This window comes from Botrytis fragariae, assembly GCF_013461495.1.
Source record: "Botrytis fragariae strain BVB16 chromosome Unknown tig00000225, whole genome shotgun sequence".
Lineage (NCBI taxonomy): Eukaryota > Fungi > Ascomycota > Leotiomycetes > Helotiales > Sclerotiniaceae > Botrytis > Botrytis fragariae.
The window spans coordinates 556,652-571,985 of NW_023501002.1; the positions used below are offsets into that span (position 1 = coordinate 556,652).

The 15,334-nt window shown below is 43.9% G+C and overlaps 5 protein-coding genes across 5 annotated transcripts; 2 read left to right on the forward strand and 3 right to left on the reverse strand.

Moving 5' to 3' along the window:
- Positions 1-66: 66 nt before the first annotated feature.
- On the reverse strand, positions 67-1,769 carry Bfra_011242 (putative 21s rrna (uridine -2 -o)-methyltransferase mrm2 protein; the record flags this gene model as incomplete). Its single annotated transcript, XM_037341573.1, has 5 exons — positions 67-150; positions 203-364; positions 482-1,120; positions 1,229-1,279; positions 1,467-1,769. 5 exons carry the CDS (start codon positions 1,767-1,769, stop codon positions 67-69), a joined length of 1,239 nt encoding a protein of 412 aa, XP_037188385.1.
- Positions 1,770-2,179: 410 nt separating this feature from the next.
- Bfra_011243 (putative methyltransferase protein) lies at positions 2,180-4,515 on the reverse strand (the record flags this gene model as incomplete). The annotated part of the gene is made up of 3 exons (XM_037341574.1): positions 2,180-4,063; positions 4,119-4,403; positions 4,471-4,515. The coding sequence occupies 3 exons, from the start codon at positions 4,513-4,515 to the stop codon at positions 2,180-2,182; spliced, it is 2,214 nt and encodes a 737-aa protein (XP_037188386.1).
- A 397-nt stretch (positions 4,516-4,912) lies between these two features.
- Bfra_011244 (putative dolichyl-diphosphooligosaccharide-protein glycotransferase protein) lies at positions 4,913-6,016 on the forward strand (the record flags this gene model as incomplete). The annotated part of the gene is made up of 3 exons (XM_037341575.1): positions 4,913-5,260; positions 5,312-5,768; positions 5,832-6,016. 3 exons carry the CDS (start codon positions 4,913-4,915, stop codon positions 6,014-6,016), a joined length of 990 nt encoding a protein of 329 aa, XP_037188387.1.
- Positions 6,017-7,331: 1,315 nt separating this feature from the next.
- Positions 7,332-12,050, reverse strand: Bfra_011245 (putative mfs monocarboxylate transporter protein; the record flags this gene model as incomplete). Its single annotated transcript, XM_037341576.1, has 5 exons — positions 7,332-8,215; positions 8,293-8,422; positions 10,668-11,341; positions 11,433-11,800; positions 11,869-12,050. 5 exons carry the CDS (start codon positions 12,048-12,050, stop codon positions 7,332-7,334), a joined length of 2,238 nt encoding a protein of 745 aa, XP_037188388.1.
- Positions 12,051-12,690: 640 nt separating this feature from the next.
- Bfra_011246 (putative cytochrome p450 family protein) lies at positions 12,691-14,782 on the forward strand (the record flags this gene model as incomplete). The annotated part of the gene is made up of 8 exons (XM_037341577.1): positions 12,691-12,756; positions 12,839-12,989; positions 13,044-13,103; positions 13,158-13,345; positions 13,420-13,505; positions 13,645-13,708; positions 13,777-14,068; positions 14,169-14,782. 8 exons carry the CDS (start codon positions 12,691-12,693, stop codon positions 14,780-14,782), a joined length of 1,521 nt encoding a protein of 506 aa, XP_037188389.1.
- Between the last annotated feature and the right edge of the window lie 552 nt (positions 14,783-15,334).

Sequence of the window (15,334 nt, forward strand, 5' to 3'; positions counted from 1 at the left end):
TCACCAAATTATTTGTCCATACAAGTTGAACGTGCTATTATATAGTTTACATTCACTCGTTTCTACTTACACATCATTGACATAACCTAAACTTGCAGCGTCATTGTACCCATTCCGCCTAAGAGCTACAAAGTATGCTTCCTTGGATTCCTATTGATTGTGAGCATATGGGTTCTCTTCATTAGTTTCCAGGCTCACTCACGCTCCTCGATGATTCTGGCTTCTCTCTATGCACCACAGCAAACATTTTCTTCAGCTTCAACTCCAGCTCTTTATCTTCCGCGCCCTGATAAAATTTACACACAAAATGACCCCCAGGTCTCAGCGTATCGAAGGCAAATTGCAGAGCCGCGTTGCAGAGATCCTACATGTAGATAGGTAGGTTGTGGTTAGAAAAAATGGTGTGGTTGATTGAAATAACGAGAAAAAAGAGAGGAATGGAAAGGAAGGAATGCGAGCTATAGAAAGGCAAATAACATACCATACTCCCCGCATGATCAGAAAACTTGATACCGGTCGTGTTCATCATCCTATTATACGGGTCACTCAGACTTCTCTTCCAAAAACCGGTGGTTTGCTCCCAGGGGGCGCACATGTCACTTAGTACTACGTGAACCATTTTTGTGGTGTCTTTTGCGGGTTCCTGAGACGGTTCTGGTGCTGCGCTGGTGGAAGAGATTTCCCCAGCATCATTATCGTCCATGTGTCGTTCTAGATCTATGTAACTTGGTTCTGAGGCGGCGATATCGAGATGGTCGGTGTGTTCGTCATTTTCGACGTCGTCGGAAGAGGAGAACAGAGGTCTGCGCGGACGACCGCGGTCGGGATCGAGAAGGAAATTCTTGACGGATTGTTGGACACGTCGTGAGAGAAAGTTTCCTTGGATGGTGGAGACGCCTTGAGGAGGCTGCGCGGGGATGATGTCGATGCCGAGGATGCGGCCGTGGGGTTGGGTGCGCGAGTATGCTACCTGGTGGAGGGGAGGGTGAGTGGGATGCATGGATAGGTGGGTAGGTAGATAGGTAGACATATAGGTAGATTTGTAGATGTGTAGATAGGTAGAGAAAGAGGCCGGGGGAATATGAAGACGTACCTGAGACCAACTTCCCGGCGCATATCCCTAGATGCATTCTCTCAACAAACTATTCTGACCTCACCTCCCAATCCCATGCACATCATCCCAAGCCATAACCACAACCACAACCATAAACACAAAGAAAGAACTTACCAAATCCACCACCGTCTGTCCTCTTTTGAAAATCTTATACTTCGTATCAATCTGCAATCAAGCATCTCATTAACAACCATATAAACACACCTCCCCTCAGATCCCCTCCCGTCCCCTCCCCTCCCGTCCCCTCCCCTCCCTCTCACCACCCTAACCTCCAAACCCCCAACCCCCCCCCCCCCCCCCCCTCCCAAAAATCCACATACACACACACATACACACATACATACATACATACCTCCAACAATTTAAACGCCGCTCTACTCTTCAACCCCTTAACCTTCGCCTCCCGTGCCCACGAATCCTTTCCCTGACGACTTTTCCATCTCGTCGACGAAGACGAAGATGAGGCGTTGCGTACATGTACGTCTCTCCCTAGCACATTACCGATGCCATTACCATTCCGACAACTCGAAAATCTACCCCGCGCGATCGCCGACCCCGCTTTATGATTCAGCAGCGTGGGAATACATGAGTGAGATCGAGGGAGGAATCCAAATCCAGACGTTAAGAATGTGGGGTTCAGTCGAGGTGGTAGCATAGCATAGGGTTATGTGGTGCAGAGTTTGTGGCTGGTTTGGTGAGTGTGAAGTTTGGATAATTTCGGGTGTGTATGGTATGATGAGATTGAGATTGAAGAATTTTATTTATCGCATGAGCTCAAACTTTGTCAATTCAAAATACTTATTTGTGGCCTTATACAAAACTTTTCCCATTAGTGTTTATGAGAGCGCAAAGAGTTTTTTGTTCCTGGGTAGATTAAAGCAAACGGTATTACTTGGTTATACAATCAAAACTCAGATATTGTCACATTTACAAGTAGAAGATGATTTTATTTCTTGAACAAAAACAATGCAGTTTTCCATTACCTACATATAGAAAACACCAACGCCTCGTGAGCCTGTATTCTCCCTATCCTAAACGCCCGAGTATTTTATTATTTCCAACAGCTTATGCTAAGAAACTTGCTCCGGCACCCCTACGATCCTTTTTCAAAGGCGAGAATGCTCCAAATCCACCACCAGCCGCAAGACCACCCTTCAATCCTCCCCTTGGTCCAGCAAGACCGCCTTTACCAAGCCCCCTCGCTGGTCCAAGTGCAATCTTTGCTGGTTTCTTAGGAGCCTCAACATCCTCGTCATCGAATAGTGTCTTACTGACACCCCCGAGAACTTTACGTTTCTTCTTCTTTAGTTCAGGCTCTTCAATAGACTTGATCTTAGCTTTCACAGGTTGTTTAGTCCCTCCTTCTGAATTTTCTGGTTCTTCGGGCTGCTCATTTTCGTCCACGTCCTCTTCTTCCGCAACATTTTCTAGCATAGGTCGTGCTTTGATTTTTCGGGCTGTAGGTTTCTTAGGCTGTTCATCTTCGCCCCTGTCCTCTTCCTCTGCAACCTTTCCAAGCGTACGAGATTCCTTGAGTTTCTGGGTTACAGATTTCTTATTCTTGGTACCAGCCTTTGCCTCGACCAACACATTTTTCTCGTCACCAGAATTATCGGCCAGCTTCTTTCTTGCCTTAAGCCTGGGCTTGACTTGCTGTGCAGGTAATTCAGGTGTTTCCTCTTCTTCTTCGATAATATGGTCCTCCTCGGTGGATTTCTCTCGCTCCGCTACTTTTTCAGCCTTATCCTCAGGTGATTGTCCATCTTCTGGTGTATCTGGAGCCATGTTGATTGTCTTGTTCAGATAGGGTGTAATGGAAAATGTTGACTTTTCTCCCAAAATTGTTTGATCAACTCTACCTCTATTCGCTCCAGCTCGCTTTCCGCGCCCCGCAATTCCATCTGGTGTCCCGATAGTAATATCCATGCTCATCTCCCTGGCGGATCTCTTGCGAGAATCTTTCACTGGAACACTCTCTCGACTCGTGATAGCGGGGAGTTTCAATGCTGCGTTGCGTGCCTCATTCAATTCGGCCTGACATTCTTTCAACTGTTCTCTTGCGGCTCGCATTTTTGTGCGGAGCTGCTCAACCTTGCTCTCCAAGGATCCAATTAAAACCTGAGAAGCAGCCAACTCCTTCTGTGTTTCCTTGTGAGCTTTTTCGATGTCTCGTTTCGTATGGGCGAATTCTTTTCTGAGAATCTCGATTTCCTTCTCCCCACCTTCCTGTCCTTTCTCATTATCGCGAAGCTGTTCGATTTCTCCTTCCAAATTTTCCACCTGAGCTTGAGAAGCGGCCAACTCCTTTTGGGTATGTTTGTGTGCTTTTTCGATATCTCGTTTCGTAGACGCAAACTCCTTTCGAAGAACTTCAATTTCCTTATCCCCAGATTTCTGTCCCTTGTCGTTGCTGTTCTTCAATAGCTCTATTTCATTTCGAAGAGCCTCTATCTCCTTCTCCCCAGCCTTTTGTGCATTCTCACTGTTACGCTTCAGAAGCTCTAATTCCTTTCGGAGAGCCTCCGTTTCCTTTTCTGAAAGCTTGTGGCTCTTCTCGATTTCACGTTTCTCTTGTGCGAATTCTTTTTGGGCAGTAGATGCTTCTTTTGTCATTTCTTTCTTGGCCTTTTCCCTCTCTCGCTTCTCTTCGGAAAGGTCTTTCTGCAAAGCCTCGATTTTCTGTTGGAGGTCCGTTTCCCTTGAATGGTCATTGTTCTTCTCGGTGGCACGGTTCAAGGCTCGACGCTCTGTCTCTAATTCCGCCTCTAAAGTGCTAACTTGCCGCTGAAGTGCCAACTTCTCTGCTAGGATCGATTGTTGATGTGCCACTTGAGAACGTAAATGCTCCAACTCTGGTTTGAGTATAGATAACTCGCGGCTGAGTGCCAGTTTTTCGGTAAGAACCTTTGTCGAGTCCATCGTTAATCCACTCATAGATTCCAGCTCCGTCTATACAGCCATGAATTAGTATCACAATCAAATTTACCCGAGGGATTCTTAGTACCTTGGTGTTATTGAGTTCTCGTGTTTGAAGTCTTAAATCTGTTTCCACCTTCTTAACATCTTCTTGAGCCTGGTCAAGTTGTGCTCTTAAATCTTCGTTCTCTTCTTCTAATCCATCAATTCGATCATCCCCGGTTGCCAGTTGAAGTTGTAATTCATCCGCCTCATTCTCCAATAAGAGGATCTGTAATCTCAATCGCCTACTTGCTTCATCTTTTACGATTAATTCGGTATTTTGAAGTGCTTCCTGATATGCCAACTCGAGACATTGTGATTTCATCAATCGCTATAAATTTGTATTAGCCCCCAAAAACTCCCATCTCACTTAAACAATAATGAAAGATCATACGTACACTTTCGATGTGTTCATCATCATTGTATGATAATACTTGATCCATTTTAAATTTATGCTTATGAAAATAAAATGTGTTTTAAAATACCTGTTAAATGGTCGAAACATTCAATCGCGTTCGAAAGTCAACAAAGTCTCCCTAAGCGTTGGATGAGTTGCTGGGTCGACGTGATGTGCCCCAGATACACGGCCTCAGGCAAAAATACATTTATTACCACACCCTACTTGTGATACGATTTGTATGGCCCCGCGAGGTGGAACTTACCGAATTGAATTAAGGACACGCTTCGAGCTTCGTAAGTGTTTGGTGATGATATCTTGAATCCTCAATGCTTCAGTTTATTTGATAAAGCATCACTGGTCACAATCATTCGATTATTCTCTGCTATCGATATCACCAATTCCAATCTTTAGAGGCATCTTGGCCTTGCATTTCATTTAAGATGCATTTCCTCAAGACATTGGTAGCCTCCTTGCTACCTTTAGCTGTTCTAGCTGCCAAAAAGCCCGCGGTCGATAACTTTGAACGATACCATACCAAATCTCTCTCATCTACCCCATTGAAGCTCGATGATAGTGTCTACAGCAAATTGACCACTGCACCAAGAGATTACTCTGTCGCCGTGTTGTTGACAGCTTTAGAAAATAGATTTGGTTGCCAATTATGTCGTGAATTTCAGCCAGAATGGGATCTCTTGTCAAAGAGTTGGATCAAAGGAGATAAAAAAGGAGAAGCTCGCCTGCTCTATGGAACACTTGATTTCATGGATGGCAAAGGCACTTTTCAATCTGTATGTTTAGCGCTACGAAACTACAATCAATCGATACTAATTGCTGCATAGCTTAATCTACAAACTGCTCCCGTCCTTCTACTGTTTTTACCTACCATTGGCCCTCATGCCTCTACAATCAATGGCCCCCTGAGATACGACTTTACAAACGGCCCTCAAACTGCTGAACAAGTTCACTCTTGGATTACTAGACATCTCACCGATCGACCACATCCTCCAGTTCAACGACCCATCAACTGGCTTCGTATTGGCGCAGTTACCACTACTATTCTAGGAACGATCACTTTTATCAGTGTTGCATGGCCATATGTTTTACCAGTCGTTCAAAACCGAAATGTTTGGGCTGCAATCAGCTTGATTGCCATTCTTCTATTCACTAGTGGTCATATGTTTAACCACATTCGAAAAGTTCCATACGTTGCTGGTGACGGACGTGGAGGTGTCAGCTACTTTGCAGGTGGATTCTCAAATCAATATGGATTGGAAACACAAATCATTGCTGCTATGTGTAAGAAATTCTCTGTCATACCTATTCATATTTAATTGCGACAATACTGATTATATCTCACAGATGGGCTTTTGTCCTTTGCAACAATCTCTTTGGCTCTCAAAGTCCCACGTATCTCAGACCCCAAAATTCAGCAAGTCGCAGTCCTCGTATGGGGTGGAGTTATCTTCGTTATGTACAGCTTCTTGCTTAGCGTTTTCCGTATCAAGAACGGCGGATACCCATTCTGGCTTCCACCTTTCAGCTGAACGGGATAATCTACGAGTCTGTTAAGTGACCAAAGAGATATCCATGTATCATATACTGCCCTCCATTCACGTGGTCGGTTTCATATACTTACTGAAAAGCGAATTTTACGTTTCCTTGGCCCCAATGCTTGGCCTCAGAAAAATATTTTAAGAATTAAATATTTCATTTTTGATAGAGCTTTCACCGTATGATAGTCAATACATGACCCAAGTGTTTCTCTCCAACTACGAAACGTTCAACTATAACCATCCATCAAATTTGTTAGAAAAATCGTTAGATTATGCTTGTAATTGCTTGAATTGAATGACTTGACAACGATCCCACAAACTTTGCTACTTCATAGAGGATTCGAATGTTTCGTTTTATCTTGGAGATTCCTCTTTTCAATCATCGGGGAATCAATAGCTTCAAATATGCATAAAGCTGTCTGTGGACCATTTCCTGGAGCTAGATGTTGCACGCAGCTCTGCAACTAGTAAACTCTCTTTGCATTCGGAAGTGGCAGCGAGGAAGTTTAAGTCGCATAGTAAAGTCAAGGTCAGCAAAATGAATGAACCGAAATTCAATAAATCAACCAGAATGTAAGATGTTAAACCATGAAAGATTTGAAAACATGTTTCGTCTAGATCTATTGAATTACATGGAGATAATATACATATAAGAATTGCGGCCAATTTATAGTGATGAGAAGAGCCAAGTAATGTTCCAGAAGGGAAATACTGGTAACGAGGGCTATGAACCGAGCTCTCATCAAAAGTCCCGAGTCCTAACGCTAGCGCTCACACTGGATGTGCATATATGATCTTTGGTTCTATCTGGGAGGAACCCCTTATCAAAAGGGGGTGTTTTTCTTGTAAGATGCCTTCTACTTCTTCTGGACCAGATAATGGATTGACCGGCCACCAGTAAGAAACGTACAATGCGAAGAGACCTTCATTATCCAGTACGAGCTGGTGTATACTGACCCCATGAGATTATGGTAGTGCAATAGCATTGTCACTATACCCAGGGTCATTTTATGTTCATTCTGGTCTTAGCCATCTTCAAGCGAATGCCGCGGCGACCAAGGAAGTAGCTCTCATACTTTGAATTGGTTTCCATGCCCAAGACCACCAGTACTCCAAGGCATGTTTTCAATTGCAGTCTGAAAGTACTCCTGTTTCTGCATTGCATCGCTGGTAGTCGCAAATCTCAGAAGTAGTTTCGCCGAGTGACTTACTAAAAGAATGCTTTATTTAAGTGGGAATATAATAACGAGCTTGTATCGGCAACTGGAGCTATGCCCGCGGTTCTTTGTGCTATGACCACCAAGTATCAATAGGTATTATGTGGTTTCTTGACGAGGACTAGACTGTACCCGGCCAAATCTAGTGGCAGTCCATCTGTGAGCAAAGTGTCTATTGTGGTACTACTTGAGGCGAGAGTAGATGACAATGCGTGGCTATGCACTGGAGAACCTGAAGATGGTAGTTCTGAGCCAGAATGCTGAAGTATTGTTGGTCTTAATTGCACTTTGTTGCTAGCCGTAATGGAAGTATGGGTCTTGTCTAGAGGTGTTATCTTATGACACCCGCATAGTGAACATGTTGAGTGTTGAAGTTCATTCTTCCTAGGCAATTGAGGGGGAAGTATGATGCCGTTTTGAGCCGCAGGGATATTGTCCAATTGCCACGACGGTGACTGAAGATCTGGTTCTGGCGGCGTTGATGAAGCTGTAACGCGATAGATCGGTGCATTTGCCGTATTAGTCGAATAGATTTTGTTGAGGTCAGCAAGCTCCCAGTCATGAGGAGTAGTGTATCTCGAGATACAGTGTTTGATCTCTGGGAGCGGTTGCTGTTGTGATACCAGATCAACGAGAGGATCGATTGCCCGAGATCCTGAATTGTTTGTATAAGGTATACAATTATCTGTTTCTAGTAATGAACTAGCATGGGGAAATGAAGTGTGGAAATCTTCATAGCTAGCATCGAATATCTCTTGTGGGATGCTATCAACTTGAATAGTATCATCCCAGCAGGTTTCTAGTGAGGGCGACCGGTATGATGATGGACTTGAAATGTCGTAATTATATTGTGAAGGAGTAGAGTTGTTTGATAGAGGGTCCAACCCGGGTGGTGATAATCTTTCCAGCGGGGTTTGTTGTTTCCAAAAATTTTCGTGTTGGATAGCATTGAAATCAGCGCGTGATTTTTGTCCTTCCAATTATCAGCTTTGCTCAAGTCTTCATTGTGTGCGGTTGAAAAATTCGACCTGCAGTTTCGAGGGCCCTCACTATGCTTGCGTTGTGATAAACGATTCTGAACTCTTTTCCTCATCCTTGGTTCGGTAATTTGGGTCCAGTCTTCCTCATTTTCAGAACTTGGAGTTGGACCCAAGTTCGGAACTGGCCACATTTCATTGTGCTGGATCGGGGTGAACATGTCTATAGGGTTAAGCTTTCACAAGGAACAATAATATGCAGGTTATATGGTGTGTGGAAGCTATTATAATATGGGGAAAAGTTAAGCTTTGTATCGTAAATCGAGATTGTGAGAGTGCGAGGAATCGTATAGTATTAACTTTTATTGGAGGCCCCTAACTGTAAAGTGGCTGCCCGATTCGAAGGAATGAATGCAGGGTATCAGTTCCTTCGGGATAATGTTCCCATTTGTGAGGCGAATATGTCGGAGGCATAGTTTAAGAGCGGGCGAGAACCCCTTCTTCTTTTCTTCCATATCATCTTCCCTCGTATGTTGTTGCAACAGACAAACTCGAATCATTTTACCCCTCCACATCCCGTGTAACTAATGTGTGCTGAAATGACGTGGGAATGCGGAATTGCTGCGTGAGAAAGCCGGGGACTGAAAGCTTCGGTAGCAGTCAGCACCTATAGAAGTGTAGTAGCTGACGAGTCTAGCGTTACGCCTGTAAGACATGCAGAAGTGCTTAGCGACAATTCAAACGCGCCTTTTTTTAGAGGCTCTGCGATGGATACAATATACCTCAAATATTCATGGATTTCGAATTATTTCTGAAGCTTTGTAAAAACTTCGTTTCCGAATATCTTATATCTATTCCAACCTCTCTCCGTGTCCTACATCTACTTCACAAATACTCTTACACGTGGGCAAGTACCAATGTTCCCCCCTGGTCAACACCCCTGCCATACTTGCTTACGGTTCCATCGACCCGGCCGATATCGTACTCACCCTTTCTTACACGAGTTTCCTTGAAGAAAGTAGGCTGATAAGCTGGTGTATTAGCGTGCTATAGAGACCGACTTTATGCAAGTGATACAGAATACAGATAGCTACCTTATTTACTGTCCACCCCCACTTCTTCCTATGCGGGGAAGCTTGAAGATTCCGGATATATATCAAGAATCAGTTTCACAATAACAACATGTGTTGCCTGAATAGTATTGAGAGTTTATCTCAAGTCAAGTATGCTACCCCTGCATTGGCACAACCGCCGGGTTTATGACCTACCAAATGCGTTGAACAGAGCAGAGGTACTTGACACGAACTATAATAGAAACTGTACTTTAGGAATTGCACTATGAAAGTATGACAATATTGCGAGTAAACCCTCAATCATTTAAATCAATGTAACCTTGAAAAGATATGATACGAGATGTATCTCTCTTTCGCTTCCCCTTGACCGATCAATGTCTTATGGATATCCCAGCCCTTCCACCATTAACGCCCTGGTCACTTTCCAGTTATATCTGTCTCTCCAATCGATTGATTGATGCTGGTATTAATTGAAGGAAACAAATACCCAATAAGGTGGCATGGATGATGGTTGGTTGTGCGCCGGGATTTACATAGGCACCAGAGAGGACTTTTGTCATTGGTTCGCTCGCTCGCAGCGAGTATGAAAAAGACGCGTATTGTTATCTCAGGGTATTATGTACAGTATCGAGCCTTTACATTGCTGATCCTTTACTTATTAGAGACGGTCGCTCTGAATCATCAATTGATGTTGTCTTAATCAGGAGTTAAATCTATTTACAATTATAGAAACACATAGCAAGCACAACGGAAGCACGAGTTAGGTACGAGGATTTGGATTGGATGGTTCTACGAGGATTGTAGGAACAGTTGCTATGTGCGAAGATATCTACGTGGCACCACTGTTATGGCGCTATCATTTCGAACGCCTTGCATTCAACATAACATTGCCTAATCATATCTGAACAAGAAAAAGTCACTTCGTAATTTTTTAACATGTCAGGAGAATCTTCAATGATTGTGGCTGAATTGGGGATGGGAATTTTCCAATGTTCATATTCGCTAAATCGCCGATTTAGGCAAGAGTTTAAGAACATATGAGTGTGAATACATAAGTAGAAGAGGTTGATTTGACTTGATCAGTTGCTCCAAAATTCTGAAGTTATAAGTCTATATGAAGATGTGTAAACAACCCTAATCATCCTCTAGCACACGAATATACTGACCGGCCAGCAGTGGATCTATGAATTATATTATGACCTGCGGATCTACGACAGGCAAGATGCAATTTTAAGCTCTCCTAGCCAAATAGATGCTTTTAATCTTTCTGGGAGGAGGAGAGCACCCAATTTTTTGCAAACATCTCCTAACCATGTTCTCAATTCTCCACTGGTTTGTATTTCATGGCAGCGAGAAGGGGAGGCATGAGACATACTGCTCCAGCAGCCATGACTACCCCAGCAAAGACAATAGCCTTGACAAAATAGTCTGTATTGAGATCCACCAAAGCTCCAGCAATAGGTGGCCCGATGAGAATTCCAATTGCCGCTGTGATCCAACTCATACCCAATCGAGTTCCTATGACACTCATTGAGGGCGATAGTGTTGGGTGTGCCACCGCTGCAGCGGGTGCTGTCACGAGGACGCCTGATATGAATCCCCAGATAATGCAAAACACTATAAAGCCCGCTTCATTGTGTATGCCCAACCAAGAGAACATTACGATGACAGCGGCAACGGTCCAAAAAACAAATATTTGAATGGAACCGACGCGGTTGGCAATCAGGAATGGAACTGTTCGACCAAAGAATGAACCGGCGTTGGTAATAGCTAAGAGGTAAAAGGAGAGATTTTCGTCAATCTTGAGGCTGTAAATGGCGTAGGAAGGGATATAGAAGAGGGGAATGTAGAATGCTACAAATATGAGAAGAAGAGAAACGGCGAAGCCTAGGAATGGAAGTTCAGTGAACGCTTTAAAATCGAAAAGAGCTTTTTTAGTCGCAGACTTTGGCCTTTTGTGCCGGCTTAGTATGGCGAGGGAGACAGCGAGTGTGCCGAGACTGATGAAGCCGATGGCGCGGACAGCCCAACCAAATCCAACCTTTGGTTCTAGTCTCCGAAACATAATCGGAAAGATTATTCCACCTAGGAAATTTCACTTAGTATTAGTCGTGCTACTGCCCAGTGAATGTTAACTTACCTATGCTTGATCCTGAGGAGGCACATCCGATCGCAAATGGTCGTTTAGTGGTGAATTGAGTTGAGATAATGGCGAGTGCAGGAATATAGACTAGGCCGGCTCCCAGACCAATGACAATTCCCTGGGAGAGGATTATTTGATAATACTTGGTCGAGAGACTAAGCATCATCGTCCCAAACACAATCAAGAAGCACCCAGTGGCCATCAAGATACGAATATAACCTCGATCAAACAGTGGCCCGGATACAATGCCAACAAACACTACCAGAAATGATTGTATACTGCCAATCCATGATATCGATGATGCAGACTCAGGCAAAGTGGTGATATAATAAGACTGAAAAGCTCCAAAGCTTGCAGTAATTCCCCTTTATTTGACGAGTCAATATAAATATATATCGTAGTGGATTCAAGACTAAAAATCACATATACATACCAAGTATTCGTGAATATAAAAAATGCACCAAGCACACACAGCCAAGCACTTAGTCCGCCATTTGGCGGCGTGGGTGGAGACTGTGGAGTGGATTCGTGAAGTGGGACCTTCGCATCCGGGGAAGAGTCTGGGGAAACTGCATCTGTTCGTTTATTCTTCTCCTCGTCGCTGCTAGTAGCCATCGTTGGTGACCTTGTGGCTATTGATAAATCTTCCACGACGTGGGAGCTGGGCTGTATTGACGAGATTATATTCTGCCAGCTTTGCTTTCACTTCAGAGTAAAATCTAGGTAGATGACGCACTGTAGCAAAAGTAAAACTGATTCATTATTTACATCGTGTCAAGACGGTGGGTTGTCTGAATAGGGGTACGCATTGAGATCCTAAATCCTAAGTCCATTAAATCCGAGATGTGGAAGAGAGGGATCGAACAAATCAATCAATATTCGTACAGTATTACATCATTATTATTAGATATTATGCAGGACAAGTTCCAATGTTTCAACCTCCTCTTGAAAGTACCGCTATGAATCTAAGTATTTACTTGAAAGCGATTTGCAGGTTATTAGACTCAATGTTACTCTATGGATTTAATGCTAAGTCCGATATTAAATGGCCAATGTTACAGTGACTGCATGCATATGATGCATGGAACAGCCAGCAGCGGCCAGCTACTGCGGTCAGAGTACCCTTGTTTGATTAATTTGCGGCTGCATTCAGCCTGTAGCTCATAACTTACAGGGCTCCAATAGGGCCCAGCCAGCAACTCTTTTACTTATAAGATTATTAAGAATGTTGAGAAATTGAATTGGAGACAGCAAAATGGATCTATCATACGCCCAAGTCACGAGATCTGTTTTCATGTTTCCAACTCTCGTATTCTGTTGGGTAAAATTACCCTTCTCATAAGCTTCATACAGCCATGTTGAGTCTAAATGAAATGGTGGAAATAGCGCTAAAATAATAACAGGTCTTGTATTGTGCTGTCAGCCGCTTGTTCTTCCATCCACTTAATGGCTACCCCGGACCATTACTCTCACGGTTGTCTAGCTTACCGGTCCTCTACCATGCTTGGAAAGGGGATCTTCATTATCACCTTTTTCGGTTACATCTCAAACATGGTATTGTACCTTCGAACGATAACGATGTTCTTTCTAGTGCTAACTATTTTACAGGCAAATGCGTACGCTACGCGCCAAATAAATTGTCCATCAACGATTCTGACGCTGTGAACGGTATGTCCGCCATGCACAATAACAAGAGAATATAGTGCTGAAACATACTACTAGAAATATATGGCTTCAACAAGAATACGGCGAAGCCAGAAGAGGCATATGCAGCATTCCGTGTGAACAAACATGCTATCAACACCTTCAACACAAGTTCCAAAGAGGCCCATAGACGAAAGCGCCGTATTATGGCAAAAGGTTTCTCGGACGTGGCACTTGCGACCTACGAGGAATCCATTTCTCAGCCTGTGGATGAATTGATCTCAAAATTAATGAGGGAAATACAAAATCAAACACCGCCCAGACAGTAACATCGGATCAGAAATGTGTCTTCAATTGGGCTTATGAAGCAAATTGTCTAATGCTGGATATAATGGGACATCTCTGTTTCGGTGCTGCATTTGGCTTGTGAGTCAACTCGTGGGATTTCGTCCCCCCCCCCCCCCCCCAGTACTCTGTAACAATGCTCGTACTTCTGATTAGGACATCTCGTGTCCTCCAAATCATCATATTTTGCAACAAATGTATACTGACATTTGATCTCAAGTATTGGTGGAAAAGGGGAAAAACTTGTTAAGAGTTTCCACCAACGTGCCTTTCGTGTCTACATGGTAAGAACGGTCCCTGATTTCCTTCGGGAAGCAGAATTTAATCATTTCAAAAAATCAAGACATCACAGGTGCCACTTTTCAAAAAGCTATACATAGACCGGGTTCTTTTCCCACAAATGGCCAAGGCAAACACCGCGCTTGCGGACTATGCGCGTTCATACACTGTACAACGTGCCCATCAACACCGCGAGGAGACTAACAGGATCGATGAAACGGAGACATACTCCCATGTAAAGTCAGGCAACAATAATACCAGCTCTGATATCATGCATCACTTGCTCAATGCTCACGATGAAGAGACAACCTCGGTATACAGCGACAACGAGCTCCTCGGTGAAGCGATTCTCCTCATGATGGCTGGTTTGTTCTTACCTCTACTTTATCCCCTTCTGCGTTATTTAGCTTTTCAAGAAAAGAGTATTCGCACCTAGCTAACGTGATACCTTCTATCTAAACTTAGGCTCCGACACCACATCTACCGCCTTGACAGCCACACTTTTTTACCTCTTCCACAACCCCCACGCTCTGCAAAGTCTCCGCTCCGAGCTTGCTCACATCTTCTCATCCAGCATCCCTACTCGCGTCCTCGCTGTTGAGAATTGCAAATACCTGCGTGCATGTATTGACGAGGCGATGCGCTTGTGTCCACCTGCTCCGACGGCCCTTCCGCGTGTTGTTTGCGAGGGCGGCATCGAGGTATTGGGAATACATTTCCCAGAGGGTGTATGCTTGGGGGTACCAAATTTTGCACTATTTCGCAACGAGCTTTACTTCAAGGAGCCGCATAGGTTCATGCCCGAAAGATGGTTGAATAATGACGAGGACAGTCTGAGCCTAGCTCGAATGGCTTTCAAACCGTTTTCGGTAGGTCCAAGACATTGCATTGGACAACGGTTAGCGATTCAGGAGATGGCGTATGTTATTGCAAAGATAGTTTATCATTTTGATTTTGAGGTTGTGGGAACTGATAGTGAATATAGAGGATTAGGAGTGGATGAAAATGTGGTCATGGAGCAATTCGATGTTTTTACGAGTCTGGAGCGTGGACCCGAGATAAACTTCTGGGCCAGGTGAAAAATAGTATCTTTGCAGCCTTGAAATTCAGTCGGTCTGTTCAACCTTACACAGTCAATGTGACGACTTGTTGAATGGCTCGTATCACCTTTTCAAATTCGCAACATGATGGTTCGCCCATCGCGCACGTGAGACTGTCGACGTTCGTAGCATCAGCTTTATATATAAGCTTGCTTTATAAGTCGACAAATAATAAGTTGAACACAACCTGAGAATCATATTTATGGTGGATTTTTAATTTGCACCTCATTATTGACATATTACGGGGCTGGCAAGCCGTTTGTTTGCGTGTCACGTGGTGTGCACCACGTAAGATTGAATTAAGCCCTGTAACCACCACCACCACCCTCTGCCACGATATATCCTTACATCCTCACGATAACTCTATCTACGTGGCTCTTCGACACGTTTTCGTGAAGACATTGGTAACGTCTTATACAGACCAGCACACATGACCCTTTCTGTACGCGCAATCGCCGGCGATATCAATTGGGATAGAACCACCTGCGCATTTAAACACGCCTGAGTCCTGACTGGAAGGTCGCAACTGAA